This window comes from Solanum lycopersicum, chromosome 2 (genome assembly GCF_036512215.1).
Source record: "Solanum lycopersicum chromosome 2, SLM_r2.1".
Taxonomy (NCBI): Eukaryota; Viridiplantae; Streptophyta; class Magnoliopsida; order Solanales; family Solanaceae; genus Solanum; species Solanum lycopersicum.
Genome location: NC_090801.1, coordinates 35,962,912 through 35,988,249, shown reverse-complemented (window position 1 = coordinate 35,988,249; position 25,338 = coordinate 35,962,912). Strand labels below are relative to the sequence as shown.

At 35.7% G+C, this 25,338-nt stretch overlaps 1 protein-coding gene across 1 annotated transcript; it reads right to left on the bottom strand.

Annotated features, from left to right (window-relative positions):
• Positions 1 to 3,009: 3,009 nt before the first annotated feature.
• LOC138342008 (uncharacterized) lies at positions 3,010 to 24,909 on the bottom strand. The gene is made up of 4 exons (XM_069294189.1): positions 24,492 to 24,909; positions 23,546 to 24,060; positions 23,264 to 23,449; positions 3,010 to 3,324 (listed from the first exon to the last, which is right to left on the bottom strand). Exons 1-4 carry the CDS (start codon positions 24,907 to 24,909, stop codon positions 3,010 to 3,012), a joined length of 1,434 nt encoding a protein of 477 aa, XP_069150290.1.
• Between the last annotated feature and the right edge of the window lie 429 nt (positions 24,910 to 25,338).

Here is a 25,338-nt window from a genome sequence, read left to right as displayed (position 1 = left end):
TTGAATTCACTAAAATATTGAATGAAATGATTCCAAAAAATTAAAGTGTTTCCCAAAAACCAAAATTTAACTTCCAATAACACAAATCTGAAAAATTAGTAAAGAGTGTAACCCCAAAAATGAGGTTAAAAGTCAAATTTATAATAATAAAGTCTTAAAATAAAAGGGAATTCTATTTAATGAAAAAAAATTCTCCAAAACGCATCTGCCGTTGACAACCCTAAAGGTCCATCGATGGAATGACGCACCATCGACAACTTTCGTCGGTCCATACTTAAAATCTCTTTCAGCTTCCACTTTTCAACACTTTTTGTTATCATCAACGGACAACCAGCACGGTTCTTCAGTGGACCTACGGTCCCTTGATGTCTTTCGTTCCTCCATTCTTAGTGGTTTCTTCAAGCCGGGTACTGGGACTACTTTCTGTTACCATCGACGCTTAGCCATGATTATCCGTCAGTGGATCGACAGACCTCTGCTCCTTACATAGTCCCACCCTTGGTCTGATTTCCCTGATTTGATTTCAGCTTCTTGGACCTTCAGTCACCGATCATCACCTACGAACTGCCACAGGGTCGACGAACCATCGGTGGCTCCGTAAGTCATCACTTTTGTATATTTCAACAAACTCTTCAGCGTTTTTGTTCTGGACAGTTTTCTTGCAAACAAAGAAAAAAACACATTAAAACTAGTACAAAAAGATCTTAGACACACACTAAACATAAGGAAAAAACATTAAAAGTTCCATAAAACCACAGTAGATCAAATACCATACCTCAAAGAGAATTAAACTCACAATATTTTTATGAAGAAAACGTCCAAACAAGCCCCTTCTTGCCTTCTTTGAGTCTTAGCTCCAATGGTGACTTTGAGAGAGTTTTCGTTAGAGAGGGAGTGAATATTTTAAGTGAGTGATCTTGTCTAGGTCTAGGACTTAAAACTAACTTAATATAAATTAAAAACGCTAAAAATATTGACCTGGGGTCATAAATGACTTGGGATGAATTTACACAAAACACCTCAAGTTGGCAGCACTTTCAGCAACTTTTTGAACGAGCCAGTCGACGAACCAAGCTACTAGGCGTTGATGGGTCGACGACCCGTCCTGCTGGGAGTCGATGGCTTCAAAGGCTTCATCATGGGGGTAACTAGAATTCCCACAAATTGTTGGACTTCACTCCTTAATTGAGTCAGCGTTAACGGGTCTACGTCCAGTAAACTGCATCGTAGATGGGGCAGTGTTCTTGGCAGTTTTGTCCTACTCTTGGGCCCTTAATCTAGGGCTCCTTGTGTATCCTAGATGGGGTCGTGCCGAGATGTTAATATCCTAAACTATGTCTTCTAGGTATTAGGAAAATCCCACATAAATTTCAATTAAAAATAACACGTAAAACTCACTCAAACACATCAAGACACAAGAATACATTCTAAGGAACACCTTTCGAACGTCATGGACGTTCTTAGACGTTTGACATCCAAACAGTACACAATGCCCATGAAAACTAACGTAACTCATTTTAAACAAAATAATCTCAAGAAAAACTCATGAGGATATAGTTCACCTTAGTTCGTTTTGGGGTGTTACATTCTCCCTCACTAAGAATAACATTCATCCTCGAATGACACTTAAACTTCGAGGACAACAAGGACTCACTTAGCATAATATAACACATACAATCATGAATCAAACACTCAAAATCAAAACATGAACTAGCAAGGAGCATCATTTCACACTTTCAAATAGTAGCAACATAAGCAACTCTTACCAACTTCAAAATTTTAATAACTCACCCCAAACCTTCTTTTATGGAGGAACTACCTTCTCCAACATTAAACATGCTCATATACAATACCTTTTCACATTGAAACTTCAAATCAAGACAAATCAATTTTACTCAAAAATAAGAAATTTTACAGTGAGCATTAATTGTGTCACTGTTAAGAAGGCCAAAAATTTCAAATTTCATTCTTTGAGCAATTCATCAAGATGACATGATCATATGAACTATAAAACCACATAAACTCATTTCAAATCATAAAAACAACAATAATAAAGACCTAAGGCTTACCAAGACCATTAAATCTGGATTATTTATCTTTCCTAGGTCCCATCCCATAAGAAGGGTTCTTCTTTGGAGCATTAGGATCTAGGGAAACTTTATTGGCCTCTTTCCCTCTTACTTTCATCTAGGCAATCCCTCATGTTGTGGACCTTATTACGACATCCAAAACAACAATCCATTCTAGCAAGACACCTATCCAAATGGTGCTTTGAACAAGTAGGGCATCGAATCCTCTCAATAGAATGGCCACCAGCTTGGGAAATTTTGTTTGAATCCCTATCCTTGTTTCCCATGGAACAATCTTTGAGATAGAACCTCTTCTTAGGCTTTTGTTGACTAGAATCATCCGATCTATGCCTCTTACCCTTTTGTCTTATCTCCCTAATTTTTGAGTCCTCAATTTGTTGTGCATGGACCATGAGCCTAGAGATATACATGTTATTAAGAAACATTTCAGTGTGACACTCTTTGTCCACCAAACTAGACACTGCCATCACAAATTTGTTCATCCTATCCCTAGGGTTGGCTACATTGGTAGGGCATACATAAAGATTTGGGTGAATTTGAGAGATTACTGTTTCGCACTCATTCCACCTTGACGAAGGTTCATGAATTCAACCATCTTTTTCTCCCTCAATTCTAGGGGAAAGAACCTATCTTGGAAGGCCGCTTTGAATTCCTCCACAATAAACCGAAATTCTCTCCAAGGGGTTGTAAACCCTCCATTGCTCTAACAACACTTGAGCCACATCTCTGGGTTGTAAGCAGCTAACTCCGCTTTCTCCCTAGGGGTCACACCAATAGTATCTACCACCTTGAAAACCTCATCTATGAAACCTTGTGGATCTTAATCCAATTTTGTGCCATGAAAAGTTGGAGGGTTCATTCTCATGAAATCTCGGATTCTAGAAGCGAGAGTACTAGTATTAGGTTGGGGCCTATCTCCCTAGTTTGCTTGAGCAACAAAATGATCATTGACAACATGATCTTGAGTCGTCAAAAGTTCAGTCAAGTTCATTAGGGCATTCCTCAAATCCACATTATTCATGTCCCCGTCCACAAAAGAAGCTTGAGGCATATGAGGCAATAGGGGCACTTGAGGCTCTTGGGGTTTCAAAGGCACTTGAGGTTCTTGAAGGGGAACCTCCTCAATCTCTTCGTCTACACCCACATTAGGAACTTGGTAAACACGCGGACGGATCCACTCATTAGCTACACCTCCCTCCCGCCTTCTAGTGGTTGATCTCCTCTTATTCATTCCCTATAAACAGAAAGAGAATAGGTTTAAAAAAGACAACTTATATGACTCAACTCTAAGGCACGACATTAGAGTAGAGAAGAATGTGAAATTTCTTTCATCCTATAGCCTCTAGTCGTTGGATGTGTCGCGACTCACACTAATGACAAGATGCTACTAGATGTGGCTTGTGAGACTTTTAGAACCTAAACTATTTCCCATAAACTTAGACTTTGATATCATGTTTGTCACGACCTGAAAGTACCACCTAGATTTTATGGAGAACCCTCGTTTCGTGACCGAGCGTACTTTACACTTTGAGGTCTTGTACAAGCCCTTTAACTATTATTCATTCCATTAGACGTGAAAAGTAGTGTGGAATTAAAACTTTTCAAAAACAATTAATAAAAATAGTCTTTCATAAATATTAAGAGAATCTCATTTTTACAAGACAAACATAAGACACGACATAATATCTTAGGGACACGACCCTTTATATTAAAGCAAAATACATAACAAGTCTTTAAATAAGAAACTAATAAAAGGACTATGCCCTTGAATATATGAGGACATACATTGCCTAGAGAAAATATCCCAAGCTCTTTCTTCTACACTTCAACCTTCAAAAATGCTTCCAACCTATGCTTAAAGTACTTTTCACAAAAACATGCGAAAAGGGAAATTTTAGTAAAATAACATTTCCTGCCAATTAAGTAAAACATTTATGATTTTAGAACAAATTGACATGAGAAACATCAATTAACACTTAACGGACTCACATAATTTTTACCCAAAAGGAGCATTTACAGTGAACTTACCAAATTCTTATAGTGAGCTCAAATTATACGTTATAGTGAATTATTTTGAACCTTAAAAATGAATCATCTAAAGCATTCACAATAAATTATCCTATTCTAAATTAGTGAAATTCCATGGCCAAGCAAAGAGAAAGTGAACTCATTTCCATTGTAGTTTCCCTACATCGGGATTATCCTCACACTCACTATGGTAAGACATGAAGTAAGTATGCATATTCCTCCTTCAATACACACCAATGAAATCCTCCAGACAACCCTTTTCGCCTTACTCACCTTAGAAAAACAAGCTCCTCACTCAACGACAAGACATTAAAAGGACACCGAACAAACCACCGAAGTCTTCCCTCTTTGAATGCCTATTTTGTGCAGTTAGTAGATAGCGTCCCATACAACCTCCTACCCTAAGTAGCACATTCTTTATGGTGGTTTTGCACTAAGTATTCCCGTTCGGAAGGTCCTACCTAGTTAAATGAGTAGATAACGTCCCATACCACCACCTATCCTAAGTAGCACGTTTTTTATAAGGTTTAGTTTAATCAATCAATTGTGGGGGGTTAATTTATCAAACATAGACCATTAGAGAGAGACATGGAATCCCGACATTAACCCTTGTCAGATGAGGGATCGTCACTTTCCTACAGTAAGGTCTTTTTTTTATCTTTTACATGGCTTTCCATATATCTACACCCATGTGGGCGCATAGTTAAGGGATAAGGAGATCGCTACTAAGTAACTCATTCTCTACTAACAAGGATTACTCTTCTCAAGTGGTACATTGGAATACACCATCTCAACTCACAAAGTGTAACCACTTCTTCTTCATATCCTCTTGGTGCTAGACATAACCCCTTCTGATTCTAAAGATCATAGGATGTAGTGAGGTTGGTACTAAAAACACCTCATCTCAACTCACGAAGAGTGTTTACCTCAAAACTCCTCTATTTACTCAATTTAGCTTCATACATTCATTAAAGTGTGTGTGTACTGATGAGCACATCTTAAATTTAAGAACTATTTTATTTACATTAGCTTCTATACATGCTTTAGACCTACATTCATCAATTAACACATTTTACACGCTTCACAAAGTCATATACTTTACTTAGGCGTAATCTAAGACAAACATGTATTTCAACTTCACAAAACACAAGACAAGACTTATCTTCAATATCACTCTCTTTCCTCTACTAGGCCTTCATATCAACACTCAAAAAACATACTAAGTAATATCAAGTTCATCAAATAAACACTGCCACCAAGAAGGTGGACCATACCACTAACGAGCAATTTATATCAAGAATTATACAATCTAGGCAACTCAAAATTTAACTATGCCATTATCAAATATAATCTACTTCTAAATATTTTATAATAATAAGGCCTATTAAGGTAGTAGCTAAAAAAATAAAAATATAAGAAAGCCAAAGTTCATACCTGAACAAAACATGCTCATTTAACCCATTTCTTATGCTAAAAATTTGAAATATACATATACATGAGTTCATTAGTTTTGTCACATTAAAATCATAAATTCTTACTTTGATAACAAATTAAACCATTAGAACACTTTTACAAGAAAACCCATGCTTAAAATCAAAGATAGAAGGAATTTGAGTTTGAAAAACCTTTTCGCAATCTTCTGGAAATGACTCCTTCAATGGAAGAGGTTTAAAGGATGGATACCATACATATAAGCCAAGTAAACCCACAAATATTTTATGAAGATAACATCCAAACCATCCCCTTCTTGCCTTCCTTGAGTCTTAGCTCCAATGGTGACTTTGAGAGAGTTTTCTTTAGAGAGGGAGTTTGAATATTTGAAGTGAGGGGTCTTCTCTAGGTCTAGGACTTAAAACTAACTTAATATAACTTAAAAAAAACTAAAAATATTGAACTAGTTCATAAAATACTTTGAGTGAGTTTACACAAAATTCCCTCAGTAGCTTTTTGAAGGAGCCAATCGACAACATAAGTTACTGGACGTCGATGGGTCGATGACCCGTTCTTCTGGGCGCCAAAGGCTACACAGGCTGCATCATGGGGATGGATATAATTACCACTATGTATGGGACTACTCCCCATAGTCGACGGGGAATCGATGGGTCTACGTCCAGTAGACTGCCTCGTCGATGGAGAAGTGTTCTTGGTAGTTCTGTCCAAGTCTTGGGCCGTTAATCTAGGGCCCCTTGTGATCGTGCCAAGACTTCAACCCCCTAAACTAAGCCTTCAAGGTATTAGGAACATCCCACATCAATTTCAATTAAAATAACACGTAAAACGCATTCAAACACATCATGATGCAAGAACACTGACTAATGCACACCTTCCGAACGTCATGGAAGTTCATGGACGTTTGACCTCCAACCTTAACAAAACTTCACACACTGCCCAAGAATACTAAAATAAATTATTTTGAAATTAAATTAATTTAATAAACACTCACGAGTATCTAGTTCACCTTACTTTGTTTTGGGGCGTTTCAACCACACTATAGTCTATTATTCTCCCCTATACTAAAATAAGAGAACACATACATTAACTTTACACACATACGAAATCAAAATTATACTTAGTTGATCATCATAACAAGTCCAAACATGATAATATTACAATCCATGAAACTAATGCCGACAAGACCACATTCTTCACAAGTATATCACATAAGCAACACCACTAAGTTGACCATACCCAAACCTCTTAATAACTCAATACCTATACTATACTTTATAGATAAGGTTATTTCAGAATACCACCAATACAATATCACAACTCCAATCCATAGACAATTCAACCAACTCATTACACAAGGCTCTTACCGATATCCATCATCTCCAATTCAATCCAATAATCACAATACAAAATGAATCTAATATAATACAATATAAATTTACCAATTAAAGAAAGCTAAAATATTATTCTAACATTATTCTTTCATTTCTCAATAGCTCAATACAATCTACATATGGATTCACTAAGATCGAGTCATAATCAAATCAACCACATTGGAGCCAAAATTAGGATTTCATGATTTGGATGGGTTCATAGAGGTTTTAGTGTAAAATAATAAAATAAACATCAATTAATCATAATAAATTGATTCAAAAAGATTTATGCAAGAACCCATGGCTAGATTTCCATTTAACATTTCATAGTTTGCGAAACTCTTGGAAAACCACTTTGAACATTATCTCCTTGAAGAAAAGACATTCAAGGATCAGAACCATACGTTGATTAGAATTTAAGAACGAAAATTTGTAAAAAAAACGGGGAGAAATTTGTCCTCTTCATTCAAGCTTGATGTTTCAACAATGAAGGAGTTTCTAGTTTTGGAGTTTTGATTTGGGTTTTTTAAATAATGATTTAAAGGAAGGTTTTAAGAGTTGAAACAATTTATACTAATGATATAAGCCTTTTAAAATCAACCAAAATTAATAAATCTTATAGTTAATTTATTTTAAAATTCAAATTTGGGCAGTCCACCCTTGGACCACGCCCACCTTCACAGTCGGTGAAGGTTGTTCACGACCCCTTTGACGGTTCGTGGTCCTTAGGGCAATATCTCCCTTTCCTTGATAATCTTCAAAGAGTCTAAGGAAGGTCAAAGATCTCCTTTACGGACCGTGTTCTACTCCACTTGCCATGGAGTGGTCCGTGAACATGCATGCAGTGAGCTGCCAAGGTCGGACAACCTTGACTTTTTTGCTAAGGCTTGTCTCTTTTGGCTTGGCTCCTTGTCCAACATCTCCAACCAACATCAATTAATTTTCTTTATCCTCGATTCAAACACATGTCTTGACATTGTCACAGTTCATCATTCAAACAAGGCTTAGAAGCATAACACACCTCATAAAATGCAAACAAACACATAACGACTAGTTTTCAAACGTCTAGGACATTCTAGGACATTTGACCTTCAAAGATCACCAAACATTAGCCATTGACTATAAACACCATTATAAAATATTTTAGGACTTTAGAACGTCATGACACATGTATCAGGCACTAGCTTCACCTAAGTCGTTTTAAATGTGTTACATTCTCCCTCCCTTGGACAATATTCGTCCTCGAATGACACTTGTTTCATTTTAAATACTATCAAGAGATAATAAAATTTTAACAACCCAAAGTACACCCTAGTAATTAGCGGCGTCTTCTCCCTCTAAGGGACCTAAGAAAATCCCTTAGCATACGCCATTTCACATCATAGGTCAAAAATGACGATAAATATAAACTTTGTATATATATTCATAGACCTCTCACATACTATATATGGAATTTACTTAACTCCTCACATATGCATCTTTCTTCGGCTTCTAGTTTAGGCAGCATAACTAATACATAGGAATTTAGTCTAATACTTTGTCTCACATTGAACCATCTATAAGAGTACAAACATTTGGACCTAGCCATACAAAACAATACACAATTTTAGGCTTAGATCAATTTTCAACATCATAGGTTCTAAGGTTATGATATCTTTAAAGTCGAAAGCTTTATTGATATCTTTCTTGTGTGAATGGTGTACTTAAGGTTGGTGTGCTGGATCGGAATGAAATCATTCTCAAGAAAATCATTAAGCTATCCTTCTAACCATTTTAAGGAAGCTTTAGCTGTTCTCTTTTGTAAGGTTAATGTGATTGGGTTATGAAATAGATATGGAACCTATTGATGTCATGCTTTATGTGAATCACACAATGAGAACAAAGTCTAGCACCTAATCAGTATGGTTTGGTAGTATCTCTTGATAAATAGATATCTAGAGTACAAAGGAACCCTTCATATTTTCAAACGATGTGCTTACATGTGATGTGTCCATGTTCTACCATTGGCAAGTAGAACACCCTCCATCGGAGAAGGTTACAACTCCGGATTCCATGCTTAGTTACCATGGTCTATGTCAGTTATTATCTATTCTCATCATATGGGATACCCAGTAGTTTTGCACATGTTCTTTGAAGTTTAGGTGGTGGAATGCGACACTATGGAGACAATGCAAAATAGGCTTTGAAGATATTAGTGAGTGAGTCCCTTGGTCTTCTCAAAGATCATTACTTGAATGTCCTTATGTGATATATTTCTTATGAATTAAATAATGAAGATAATGTATTAACTTAGAAAGAATGTAAATTAATAAGTACCTAGTCTAAAGTAACTTTAAGGATGTCCTAGTTAACAAGTGAAGGGGGCATAGATGATGGTTCTTAATTCTTACCTAGGGAAGTCTTAAGAATGAATGTAGATAGGAAGATTGATTAATGAAGTGATGTATCTTAGGTAACCTAGAGGATCTCTTTAGTGTGTGTAAATGGATTGTATGTGTGGTTGCTTCACAACACACTCAACTAAACCTTAGAATTACCTTTGGTAGGACAATCTCATTTTATATGTTTTGATGTATGCTCAGTGTATTTATTTCATTTTAGATAGTCATAAGGATCATTTAGGTGTTCTTAGAGAGGGTGTATGGTCACTCTCTCCTATTAATACTTATGTGAAATTTAGGATAAATTTTTAGTGAGAGGGTTGTATGCTAAAAAGGTTTCATTGTAACATTGAAGGAATTCATTGTAACAGTGTCATAGTTCACTACAACATTCCTTATAAAGTGATAAAATGATTATATGATATCTTATGTGTTTATTAAGTGTTAAATGTTGTTCTTATGCTTATACTTTGATGTTTTAATCAAAAATAATATATTTCCATTAAATATCCTTTCTCATGATTTTATTCATTATCACATACTTAGTCCATGTGTTTGTACTAATTCCATACTTTTATCTATTGCAAAATTGATTCATATGTGTAGGTATTTTTGGGAGATAAGCTTCGATTATAGGATATTTCAAGCAAGGTTTAAGTATGTTATCATTTGACTCGAGGACGTTACTATTAAGATTTCTTTTATTGAAGCACTGTAACAGACTTAGTTGTACTATATTGCTATTGTATGGTCCGTGTCCCAAATAAATTTTGAGTCTTATATTTGACAATATGAGACTTTGTATTTCATATGGCTTGTGTATGAAAGACATTTTGAAACACTATTCGAATGTTGTGAAAAGTTTTAATTCCACACCTCTTTGTTCCAAAACTTCTTTACTTGCCTATCAATGATTTGAATTGGAACCTCCTCATAGGAGAGGTTATCCTTAACACCAACACCCTCAATAGGAAGAATAGACTCTAGATCACCAATACACCTCTTAAGCATAGAAACATGGAAAACCGGATGAACCAAAGACAATTCACTAATCAACCTTAACTCATAGGCAGCCTTATAAACTCTTTGCAAGATATCATAGAGACCCACGTAACGAGGACTTAACTTCCCTTTCTTGACAAATCTAACCACCCTCTTCATAGGTCAAATTTTCAAGCACACTTTATCACCTTCCTCAAACTGTAAATCCATTCTCCTATTATCGGCATAAGATTTTTGCTGACTATAGGTTGTTTGCAACCGGTTATTTATTATATAAACTTTCTTTAAAGTCTTATAAATAAAATTGGGATAACGAATCGAAGACTCACCAACTTCAAACCACCCAATAGGAGATGTACACCTCCCAGCATACAAGGCTTCATAAGGACCCATAGATATGGATGAATGAAAACTATTTGTAAGAAAACTCCACCAAAGACAAGTACTTATTGCATCTTTACTTGAAGTCGATGACTCATGTTCTAACCATATCCTCAAGGGTTTGAATAGTAAGCTCCGCTTGACCATCCACTTTGCGATCAAAAGCGATACTTAACTTCACCTTTGTACCATACCTTCTTGGAATGACCTCCAAAACCTAGATGTGGATTGTGAAGATTGAATAATCCTCATCCGAATAAGTAAATTTGATGGGAATAAAATGACGGACTTGGTCAACCTATCCATCACTACCCATATGGATTGATATTGTTTTTGAATCTTAGGAAAACCTACAACAAAATCCATATTGATGTCTTCCCAATTCTAAGTATGAATTTGGAATTCTTAAAGTAAACCACGCATCTTTTGATGTTCGGCTTTTACTTGTTGACAATTTTGACACTCTGCTACAAACTCCGTCTTTCAAGCCTTCCCACCAATAAACTTCACTATGGTCATTATACATCTTTGTTGAACCTAGATGAATTGAGTAATAGGACCCATGAGCTTCCACAAGAATCTGGCTCCTCAATCATCTATATTGGGAACACACAACCTCCCTTGATACTTCAAATCACTATCCCTCCCTCCGAACAATGACTAATTAAGCTTTCTATGAATCGATTTCTTCAACTCTCATCAATGGTTTGTCAAGGTGTTGCTTGGACTTTACCCTTACCACTAAATATGACTCAGAGTTATGATTGACAATAAAACCACCATTTGGAGAATCTTCCAATCTAACACCCAATGTAGAAAACCTATTGAAATCATTCACAAGGTCTTTCTTGGCTTCCTCTACATGAGACGCACTATCCATAGTCATACTACCTAGAGCATCCACAACCACATTGGACTTGCCGAATGATAGAGAACACTCATGTCGTAATCTTTCAACAATTCCAATCACCTTTTTGTCTGAAATTTAACTCCTTTAGAGTAAACACATATTTGAGACTCTTATAGTCAGAATACACATTAGCATGAACATCGTACAAGTAATACCTCCATATTTTCATGGCAAACAGCATGGCCGCTACCTCAAGGTCATGAGCTTTATAGTTATTATAATGCATCTTAAGTTGTCTAGAAACATAAGCGATTACTTTCCTATGTTGCAAAAGAACACATCCCAAACCACTCGGGATGCATCACAATACACAACGAAGAACTTTTTACCCTCCGCTAAAATCAATATTGAAGCGAAAGTAAGCGTATCTTTCAACAATTATAAGCTTTTGTCACGTGCCTCCGACCACTCAAACTTCTTATTCTTTTGGGTGAAAGTAGTCAAGGGAGATTCAATTAATGCAAAACCATCCACAAGCTTCCGATAATAACTCGCAAGACCAAAGAAACTTCTAATGTCTATTGGAGTCAATGGTCTAGGACAATTTTTCACCGCCTCCATTTTCCTTGTATCAACCTTAACTTCCTCACTAGAAATGATATGACGAAGAAACCCCACCGACCTCAACCAAAACTAGAATTTACTATACTTGGCAAATAATTGATGTTCTTTAAGTACTTGCAACATGATCCTTAAATAAGCTATATGTTCACGCTCATTTTTTGAATTTACCTAGATGTCGTTAATGAAGACAATGACAAATGAATCTAGGTAACTTCGAAACACCCTATTCATTAAGTCCATAAACACCACCGGAGTATTAGTGATAACAAAGGCCAATTCTAAGAACTCATAATGACCACATGTAGTCTGAAATGCCGTCTTTGTTACATCCTTATTGATCACCCTATGTAGGTGATACCCCGATCTCAAGTGAATCTTAGAAAAGTAGCTTGGCCCTTGAAGTTGATCAAACTATTCATCAATCCGAGGTAGAGGATACTTATTCTTAATAGTGACTTTATTGAGTTGGCAATAATCAATGCACATTCTAAGGGACCCATTCTTCTTCTTCACAAACAATAACGGAGCACCCCATGGAGAAATACTAGGTCTAATGAATCCTTTGTCAAATAAATCTTTGAGTTGAGCCTTCGACTCTTTCAATTCTTCCAGTGCCATCCAATTAGGAGGAATTAAAATGAGATTTCTATCCAGTATTAAGTTGACGCAAAAATCAATTTCCTTTTCTAGAGGAATACCGGGAAGATCCTTAAGAAAGACTTCCGGAAATTCACTCAATACGAAACCAACTTAATGGGAGAAATTTCGGAGTCTAAATCTTGGACTCTAACTATATGATACAAACAACCTTTAGAGATCATTTTTCATGCTTTTAGACAAGAGATGATAAGGCCTCTACGAATAGAATTTCCCCCCTTCTACTCCAAAATGGTCTCATTTGGAAAGTTAAACTTCACCACCCTCGTTCTAGAATCAATAGAGGCAATGTTGTCACATCCGAGGAGAAACCCTTAGATGTTATCGGCATTGTCGTCTTCTTTGAGGACTAAGACTCCTCTAAGCATACCTCATTAAATTCATAGGTTAAAAATACGGAAAATTTAAAACTTTTCGTTTATGCTACATTGAGGTTTACATATACCTCTACATACACATAATATATTCATATCGAGTATGCATAGACCATTTGTGCAGGAAGATTACATAGTCTTATAGTTTTAATGTACATAAGTAAATATAAGATTAAACATAGCAAAATTATAGCAATTTGGTAATAGCCCATACATCAATGTAACAGAGAAACATATAGGATATAAAATTCGTACTCAAATGAAAAGATAAAAAAATATGAGTCTTGAAGCTAAAATAACTTCATAAGCTCGATATTGGTATCGCCTTCGGAATGTGAGGACCTACCCACATAGATGATTGAGAAATTTCAAGTTTTCTTCAAAGTCGTCTCAAAGAGCCTTCAACGACTGGAAGCTTAAATGTTGGGAGAAAATGGAGAAAATGGTGTTAGTACAACACTTGTACTATGTATGGGACCATATGCACATGTAATATCAAATCATGCTAAAAAGGGACATTTAATTAAAAATGCTATTTTACCTTCATAAAGCCTTATATATAATCAAACAAACCATTCCAATCAACAAGACAAATTCATTAAGTCCAAGGCATGTTCATCCCAGGAGTAACGATACTAAGTATAGTCAAATCAACATGCATATCACATAATTGGACACATAGTTAAAGCAAGACAATCACCCAAGAAACATCATTAAGTCCAAAAGTGCAGTAAACTAGCAAATCCCTATAACAATACTCAATCAAGTAACTCAAAAAGAACCATTAATAATATCCATCTTCACATGACATATCATGTAAGAATACATATCATCATAGTTTACAAATAAATACCAAATACATCTTCATAAGAATAACCAACATCACATAATGTCATTAACATGTTAGATCATTAAATTATTAAATTTGCATTCATTAACATATACATTCATAAGAACACCATCCTGAGACTTCCCTCATGGTTAACTAGTATAATGATTAGGTACAGTTTCATACCCCTACCTATACTAAGCTAAACTCCTTAGGTCATCCTAGTTAGAGTTGATTTATAATTTCATTGTACCTGTTGGGAACATATTGCCTTAACCAACATAGACTACATGATCTAATGTAGAATCTAGTGTCATGGAACCCTACACCGAACGAAGGTCGACTACTTGCCAAGGTAGTACATAAAACATGAACATAACAACTACATGGATCCACTAGCTAGTATTCCTATGGGGGCAAAATAGTTGAAGAACTAGGAGATATAATTGGGACCCTCTTTATGCTACATGCATTATCCTCTCCAAACTCAAGAGTACATTAGTTATCCTACCTTCCCTATGTGGGAAGGGATACTCCTCACTCTAGTTTACCCGGTGCTAAGCTAGAGTCCCTTTTTGAAATGTCTTTAAGCCTTTATTAAAAATAATTGGTTCTTTTAGGTCATAGGGTCTAACCATTTGTATAATCATCGTCATCATAGCTCAATAATATTTAACATGAGTATAAGTCCTTCCATTGCAATTCATATGAATGAACTTAGCACATTTACATCATCATTCATAATAAGGCACATTGGTAGTCATTAATATCCTTATAACATTTACATCTTAGTGAACCTAATAACCATAATCAAGACATTTCAATTCAACATCATATAAATCCTAATACAAGATATACTTCATTGCAACGGCATCACTTATCTCAAGTAACCATAATTGAAGTAAAAAATAGGGATCACAAGACTTACCAAGTCTCCTTCATAATTCATTTTGGAGGTCTTACCATCAAATCTTAACTCAACCCAATAGGGGAGTAATATCATTACACAACAATAACCAGTAGAATAACAAGGACAATTGCATCACTATATCACAATTCATCACTAGCTCATAGCTTAAGCTAAGAGACTTCGGTCACATACACAACTTGTTTGATAACCTAGATAAACTACTTATGAAATAGCATGATAGGCCTATAATTGATCTTTTACTATTCATAATTCCTATAGTAACATCATAGAATAGTATGTTTATCGATAACCAAGTCAACTGAACCAACATTACACAATTCATATTAAGATCATAACCTACGGTTAAGGGGAACGGGTCTTCTTCTACAATTTAGACCAACCCTTCAAGAAGTAATGTAATATAGTCATATTTCATCATATTTTTATCAATAACATCTATAGAATCTATAAACCAATAAGTTTGGAAGACCAATTTCAAGATTAGAAGAAGCGGATTGTTGACTACAAGACATGGTTACACAGCCTTAGGCAATTGTTTGACCCCAACTGCAAGGGTCCTCCGCAAGGCCCTTGGTTGGTCCTTGAGGATTCATGGATGGACTTTTCAACTATTAATTAATCCTAATATATTTTAGTCACCCTTCGATGAATTTTCAATAATTTTCCAACTCCTAAAATCTAGTCAAATTGACTAAGGCACGCTAGTACCTCATTGAACTACTTTCCTAGCGTCATGGACGTTCTATAACATTTTGATTTCTAGCCTCCTAAATGACTTATATATATCAAAACATACCTTAAAACAGTGTATAAAACTTTTGAACCCTATGTTAGTCTCTAGAACACATCTTAGATTTTTGAAGTGTTCCATCGTTTGTGGGCATACTAATTTGTTGCACGTTCTTAAGTTGGCTAAAATAATTAATTATGTGGTTAGTTAATTAGTTAGCGGTTTAGGAGTTCTAATTAAGTTCTTTAATGACCTATATATAGACCGTAACCTAATTAATCTAAGTTGAGCCTTCATAATTCCCAAACCAAAATAGGTCCTTCTTCTCTCTTCTTTCTTTCTCCCATGTTGAAGAACACCATAGAAGTCAAGGTCAAGGAGGTTATAGGGCTGAAAAACTCAAATACTCTTCATAAATATTCATCAAATAACAAGTTATTGGATTCCTTTCACCTTTGAACTTCTTTGTCTAATATCACTAATGTACTCATGATATTGGAGACGATAATGCATGTAGCATAAAGAGGGTACCAACTATATCTCCTATTTCTTAAATTATGTTGCCCCCATAGGAATACTAGCTAGTGGATCCAAGTAGTTGCTATGTTCATGTTTTGGTACTACCTTGAAATGTAGTCTACCTTTCTTTGGTGTAGGGTTCTATTACACTAGATTCCACATTAGCTCATGTGGTCTATATTTGTTAAGGAAAGACGTTCTTAAAAGGTATAATGAACTAAAGGAATGAACTCTAACTGGGATGACCTAAGGGTTTTAGCTTATTCTAGTTAGGGGTATGGGACTCTACCTAAACATTGCACTAGTTGGCCTTCAGGGAAGTCTTAGTAGAATGTTCTTATACATGTATATGCTTATAATGGTACATGGTATATGCACATGATGATCTTGAACATTAATGATACTATATGATGATTGTTTTCACTTATGAATATCTACTTGGTATCCATGGTTAAAGTATGATTATATGTGCTATTACCTCTATACTATGTAAAGTTGGACATTGGTTATGGTTCTTGTTTGGCTTACTTTATTGGGTAAGGTTATAGGGGTTTTCTTGATCATTGCACTAGATTAGTTAATGATGGTTCATGAGTAATTGTCTTTCTTTGGTTATGATGTATTGAACTCTTATCCATGTTTATCGCTGTTATAGCTTGATGGTAGAATTGTTTTGATTATGTGCTCAATTATGTGATATGCATGTTGGCTTGACTAGACTTAGTATTGATGGTCTTTTGTTGTACATGATATTGACTTAGTGAGTATGTCTTATTTATTGGTATGGTCTTCTACGATGTGCATAAGATATTTCAAAGGAAATTGCATGCTTTAATGAAATGTCCTTTTCTAGCATGATTTTATTATGTGTGTGCATATGGTCCCATATTTAGTACAAGTGGTGTGCTAACCCCATTTTCTCCCTTTTTCAAAAATAGTTTAAGTTCGTGTAGTTGAAGGGATTTTGAGACGACTTTAAAGGAATACTTGGAATTCTAACTCACCCAAGATGGGTAGGTCCTCACTTTCCAAGGGCAATACCGCTATCAAGTTTTGATGTTGTTTTAGTTATAAGACATCTAGTTCTTACCTTTTCATTGAGGACTAACCATTTTATATCCTATATGTGGTTTTCTTACATTGATGTATGCGATATGACCAATTGATATACTCTTAATTTAGATGGTTATGAGATGAGACATGGGGTTTCAAGAATATGTTTTATCTTATATATCTATGTGCAATTGAAGTAAAAGACTATCTAATTTTCCTATACTAAGGGTCTATGTATACTCGATATGTCTATATTATGTGTATGGCAGAGGTCTATGTATACCTCATGATAGATATGAAAAAGTTTTAAATTTTCCGCATTTTGACCTATGAATGTAATGATATAAGCTAATAGGCTAGTCTTAGTCCTCAAAATGGACGACGACGACGGTTACGTCTAGAGGGTGCTCCCCAGATGTGATAAACATGGTATCAGAGAATCAGGTTTAATACCTTTAGATTCGATGTCTCACTTAGACACGTCTAGGTAGATTCTTATTCATAATTTTGAAGCGCTCCACACATATGAACAGGAAACTATAAGATACTTAGGAAACTCTCACTTTCTTTGAAATCCAATATCGTGCTTCTAGAGTCTTGACTATATGTGACCTTAGAATCTAATAATTTTATTAGGATTATAGGCCATGAATAGTTGAATACACACGTTCGAATATTTGATGAAGATATTCCCTATGCGGGTGCTCTTCCCCGAGGCAATCAAGTCCCTCCTCTTGAAGAAGTTACTAATGATGACCAAGCTCCGGTAAATCCTTCTCTTTTGATCGATGGTTACATAAGAGCTGCCTTTCTCCAAATGTCCCAAGACATTATTACTGAAGCACAATCTGGCACTACTAAAGCTCAATCCATGATAGCCCAAACTAATAGGGAGGTTGTACCTCCAGCAAACAACCACGTTGGTACCATCACGCGCCGTTTGAGGGTGTAAGACCCCCAAAACGAATTAGGGTTTATCGAGACTCAATTGTACCTATAATATTGTTAACATGTTAATATATTGCTTTAGTATTCTTGGGTGATTTGAAGTCACTTGGATGTGTAACGTCAAGGGAAAACTAAGACGTTCAACGACTAGTCACCTAAGAGGCCTTATGTGTTCTCATGTGCTTATATGTGTGTCATGATCTTATGAGGTCCTTAAATTAGTAATATGATGTTTATAAGAAGTGTATGGAGTTTCATAAATTTTGGAAGTCAAACAATCAAGAACGTCCAAGACGTTCTAAAGTTAGCCATTAAGACATTCATGTGAGTCTTGAGTGTGCCTTGCATGTTTGAACGTGTTGCAAGTATTTGTTTTAGGTGAAACTGGTGTGGAAGGTCTAAAATAGTTTAAGTTTTGTATTTACGTTAGAAACTCCTGAGTACAACTTCCTAAAGGTCCCGCAAAAGGGCCCACAAGAAGGAACCAAGGATTGTCGATACACTTCCTTGGCAATGTCAATCAACTGATCAAAACGACGCCCCGTTTGTTGACAAATGGCCTGTCAATGGTGGTGTCGTCAATGGAAACTTAGTGTACATTAGTATCAGCCAAAGAACATCCCAATGACCCAAACAACGAAGCCAAGACGCTCTGTCGATGGACCTACTGGGCATCGATTGTGGTCGTTGGTGCAGGCTGTAGGAAGTTGCCTGGCGATTGTTTCATTATAGGGGTGAATAGGAAATTGACCCCACGTCCTAAATTGACCATAATAGGTTGAAGTTATTTTTGGGTGAACATAAATGATAAAAAACGTGATCAACCCATTCCAAAACCAGTACACACAAATTAGACTTTCCATCCAAAAATATTCTCTTTAAAACCGCCATTGATGGTGAAGGTCAAGAATATCTTAGAGTTTGGATTTCCATGAATTCTTCAGAATGTTTTAGAGGTTTTCAACTAGACAAAGATATGGTGAACATCTCTATGTAACCTTTCACTTGGAGATTTAATCTTAATGTTTTTTAAAGAAGTTTCATAAACAAATATCTTCTTTTTTAATTTAGTAATGGGTTCTTTCTAAAACGTTTTTAAATGCTTAATCATGATAAGTTGATGATAATGTATAGGTTTTAATGTGAATATAATCCAATTGCATTGTGAACCCATTTCCCTTCCCAACTCGATGTCATATCCCAATTTACCCCGTAGACGTAACCGTTTTCTTCGTCCTCTTTGAGGACTAAGACTAGCCTCTTAGCTCACATCATTACACTCATAAATGAAAATTGAAGAAAATTTTAAAACTTTTCATTACTTCTACTTGGAGGTTTAGATAGACCTCTATATACACATAATATATATATATATATATATATATATATATATATATATATATATATATATATATATATATATATATATATATATATATATCGAGTATACATCGACCCTTCGTATAGAAAGATTACTTAGTCTTCTACTTATATTGCACATAAGTATACCAAAATATAACATAGACATAATAGTCATAATAGTCGCCTCATCTCATAACCATCTAGTAGAGTGTAAGAACTTGGGCATAACACATACATCAAAATAAGAATGTCTCAAATGGGCTATACAATGTTCATATTAAATGGAAAGAAGAAACCGTAGAAGTCTTTAACTAAAAAGCAACTTCATAAGCTAGATAGTGGAATCGCCCTCGGAAATTGAGTACCTACCCTACTTGGAGGGTCATGATATCCAAGCCTTCTTCAAGTTGTCTTCAAAATCACTTCAACGACCGGAATGGGGTAAGTACACCACTTTTAATAAGTATGAGACCATATGCACACATATATGAATACATGCTAAGAAAGAGGGAGATTTCATTGAGTATGTATCTTTCATTTAAAACCTTTATGCACATTCAACAAGACCATACCAATCAATAATACATGTTCATTAGGTCATATTAAAAATAAGCATGAATATGAGTACATTTCAATATAAACAAAGCAAGACAATTACCCATGAACTCCTATCAAGTCAACAAGTGCAATGGCCACGTAAAGCCCCATAACCTTACTCAATCAAGTAACCCAACAAGAATCATGACTAAAACCTACTTCACATAACATGGAATTTCGGAGTACATATCATATTACTTTAACAATAACGAACTAATAAACATATAGTATCAACAATGTCCAAGTTCATCATATATATAACACATACCATCATAACCATAATTATTCATAAGAACATCCTCCTAAGACTCCCCTCAAGAATAACTAGTGCAATTCTTAGTTAGAATCCCATACCCTTACAAAGACTAGCCTTGACTCCTTAAGTCATATTTGTTAGAGTTCAATCCTTAGTTCATTTTACCTTTTGGGAATATCTTTCCCTAATCGACATAGAACACATGAGATAATGTTGAATTCGATGTTATAAAACCCTACACCGAAAAAAGGCGGACTACTTGCCAAGGTAGTACCAAAACATGACACATAGAAACTATGTGGATCGACCAACTAATATTCCTACGGGGGAAAATACAGTTCAAAATCTAGGAGATATAATTGGGACCCGTTTATGCTACATGAATTGTAGTCTCCAATCTCAAGAATACATTAGTGATCCTACCTTCCCTATGTTGGAAGGGACACTCCTCAATCTAGTTCACTCGTAGCTAAGCTAGAGTCCCTTTTTGAAATGTCGTCAAGACTTTACTATCAATCATAGCTTAGTTTAGGTTATAGGGTCTACCCCTTATATTATCATCATCATCAATATCTCAATAAGAATTTCACGAGTATAAATCCTTTCATTACAATTCATATAGGTGAGATTTAGCACATTAACATCTTCATATCATGACAAGGAACATTGGTAAATCATTCACCCTCTTTATAACATTGACATCTTAAAGCAACACCTCATAATGATAATCAATACATTTAAATTTAACATCATACCACCCCATATATCCTAATACAAGGCACACTCCAATACAACATCATGACTTGATAACAATTAACCATAATTTTTTAAGTAAAGAATAGGGATCACAAGACTTACCAAGTCTCGTTTATAGTTCATCATCAAGATCTTACCATAAACCCTCAATTAAACCCAATTTGGGTATAAATCATCATAATTAAATAATAAACATGATAAAAATTCTAAAAGAATAACTACGTCATAATTCATTAGATTATGGTTTAAGACAAGATACTTAGGTCAATTCACAACATACTTTATAACCTAGATCATCTTCTCAAGAACTAGCATGAAAGAATAAAAATCACCCTAATTCCTTCATGATTAGTGTTATAATATTATCTAGTAGTAATTCAACCAATAACCAAGTCAATTGAACCAAATACAATCTAAATTCATATCAAGATCAAACCTAAGTTTAAAGGTTAAGGGTCATCTTCTACAAACTAGATCAACCCATAAGTATATATCATAAATAAGTTAGAATACATGTTAATATATTCATAATATTTAAAATAAACCATAAACAAATAAATTCATATTATAAATTTCAAGATTGAGAAAGACCCACATGAAAACTCAACTCTTGAAAATACATTGAAGGAACCCTATGAGGAAAAAGGTATCAAAGGTGAATTAGATCCCATACCTCAATTTTTTATGAATAATTGATGGGGAAACAATCCCACAAAGTCCCCAAACCCTGTCCAAGCTTGGTCTTCAATGGTGTCTTCAAATAGAGAGAGAAAGAAAAGAAAAGGAAGAGAGTTTTGTCTTGTGAGTTGTAATTAGTCTAATGGGCTTGGGGTCTTTATATGGGGGATTGATTAAGTTAATTAGACTTCACTTAATATCTAACTAACCAACAAGCCCCTTAATTAATTAGTTAAGACTTAGTAAAAAATGTGCAGGAATTACAGGTCACTCAACCACGAGACCCTGTCGACACCTCGTGTCTCAATCAGTGGACCAGTCCCCCTTCCGTGTTGCACATCTCTCTATTTTTTCAGAGAGTGTGAAAAAGAGCCCCCTTCAATGAATTGGATAAGTTTTGGTCGATGGTTAGCATCGATGCCGTCAATCAACACACGCTGCGTCGTCTGCCTCTCGTGGGTGCACACTCCCCAAATAATGTTTGACCCCACCTGTAAGGGTCCTCCTCAAGGGCCCTTGGTTGGTCCTTGGGGAGTCGTACCCGGACGTTTCAACCATAAATCAACTTAAAAAAATGTTATATACTCTTCCACCAATTTTAATTATTTTCCTACTCCTCAAAAGCTAGTCAAATAGGCCAAGTCACGCTAGTACCTCCTAGAACTACTTTCTTGATGTCGTGGACGTTCTTGGATGTTTTGCTTCCTAGACTTCTTAAATGGCTTAAATTCATTTTAATGAATCTTAAAACAGTGCCTTAACGTTATGACACTTATGTTAGGCTCTTGAACACGTCTTGGATTTTCGAAGTGTTATATTGTCCCCCCTTAGGAACATTCGTCCATGAATGACACTAAAATATTTTGAAGGAAGGAATAGACTCAAGACTAGCAGCCTAACTAACAGCAATAAATAACAACATCAACCATATCAACTACCAAAGGCAATTTAAAACTTCAATTACCACATATGAAGCTCAACATTACATTATAAGGAATATCCTTCTCATAAAAACAAGAGCTTATGAGTCAATTATGTCAAATTTAAACTTAACAACACTGTAGATATCATTTCATAAACACGCACCATATTAAAATGCCCAACATAACTCAAAACATGCAAAAGTGCAAAATTTTCAAGTCAACGTGCACATTTACTGTAAATCACTATAAGGGTATCAAGAATGCATCTTTTGCAAAAATCTACTATCATCAAAGAAACTTCAATTTTAGTCATTATTTTCATTATTAGTAAGAACTAATAACCTTAGTTATCAAATCGATGAGGGTAACGGGACTTCATGTCGGCCTCGGCCTCTCATGTTGCACCCTCAAATAGGTGATTCTTCTATAACATCTTTACGGAAGTCACCTATTTATTCCTCAATTTATTTACTTGCCTATCAAGAATTTGAGACGAGACTTTCTCATAAGAGATATTATCCTTCACACCAAGACCGTCAATAGGAAGAATAGATTCAGGATCACCAATACACTTCTTAAGCATGGAAACATGCCAAACCGATTGAACCGAAGTCAATTCACTAGGAAGTTTCAATTCGTAGTCAACCTTACCAACCCTCTACAAGATTTCATTGGGATCCACACAATGAGGACTCAATTTCTCTATCTTACCAAATCTAACCACCCCTTTCAGAAGTGAAATTTTCAAATACACCTTATCACCTTCTTGAAACTCCAAATTCCTTCTCATATGATCGGCATAAGACTTTGGCCGACTATAGGCCATCTGCAAACGGTTCCTTATGATATGAACTTTCTCCAAGATCTTATAAATCAAATAGGGACCAAGAAGTGAAGGCTCACCCACTTCAAACCATCCAATAGGAAACCAACACTTCCTACCATAAAAGGCTTTATAGGGAGCCATGGAGATGGATGAATCAAAACTATTATTATAAGATAACTCCACCAACGGCAAATGTTTATCCCAATTCCCCTTGAAATCAATAATACAAGCCCTAAGAATATTATCAAGGGTTTGAACAGTACGTTCCGCTTGACCATCCGTTTGGTGATGAAAAGTGGTACTCAACTGTACCTTAGTACCCAACCCTTCTTGGAATGACACCCATAACCTAGATTTGAATTGTGCACCCTGATCCGATATGATAGATAACGGAATACCATGGCGACACACAATCTGATCTATGAAGATCCTAGCATAATCTTCTGCCGAATAAGTAGACTTAACAAGAATAAAATGAGTGGACATGGTCAACCTATCTATAACCACCTATGTAGAGTCATATTACCTTTGAGTCCGAGGCAAACCTACTACAAAATCATATTTAATTTTTCCACTTCCGAGTACGAACTTGGATTTCTTGTAATATGCCACCCTACTTTTGATGTTCGGCTTTGACTTGTTGGAAATTTGTACATTTAGCAACAAACTCTGCTATGTCCTTCTTCAAACATTCCCACCAAAATACTTCCCTAAGGTCATGGTACATTTTTGTCGAACCAAGGTGAATGGAGTAGCGGGACTCATGGGCTTCCTCAAGGATCTGATCCCACAACTCATCTACCTTAGGAACACATAATCTACCTTGGTACCTCAAAACACCATCCCCCCAATGAGAATAACTCATTTAGCTTACCAAGTACGGATTTTTTCAACTCCATCAATGGTTTATTAAGGTGTTGTTTAGACTTCACCTCAACCACAGAGGATAACTCTGAGTTATTATGGACAGTAAATCCACCATTCGGAGAATCTTCTAACCTCACAACAAACCTAGAAAATCTACGCACATCATTCACTAGGTCTTTCTTGTCTTCATCTATGTAAGACAAGCTAACCATATTCATACGACTTAGAGCATAAGCAACCACAATGGCCTTCCTGGGGTTACAGAGGACACTCATGTCATAATCTTTAAACAATTTTAACGACCTTCTTTGTCGGAGATTCAACTCCATTTGGGTAAAAGCATATTGAAGACTCTTATGTTCAGTATACACATCAACATGGACACCATACAAGTAATGCCTCTTCATTGTCAAGGCAAACAACATGGCCGCTAACTCAAGGTCATGAATTGGATAGTTTTTCTCATGCACCGTAAGTTGCCTAGAAGCATAGGCTATCACCTTCCCATGTTATATAATCTAACACCCTAAACCCACTCGGGATACGTCACAATACACAACAAAACCCTTTGTACCCTCCGATAAAGTCAACACCAGAGCAGAAGTAAGCCTATTTTTCAACATTTGGAAGCTTTCTCACATTCCTCCGACCACTCAACTTTCTTATATTTTTGGGTCAAAGTAGCCAAGGGAGATGCAGTGGACTCAAAACAATCCATGACCTCCGACAATAACCCGCTAAACCCAAGAAACTCCTAGTGTTGGGTGGAGTCAATGGTCTAGGCCAATTTTTCACCGCCTCTGTTTTCCTTGGATCAACCTCAACTCCCTTACTAGAGATGATATGACCAACAA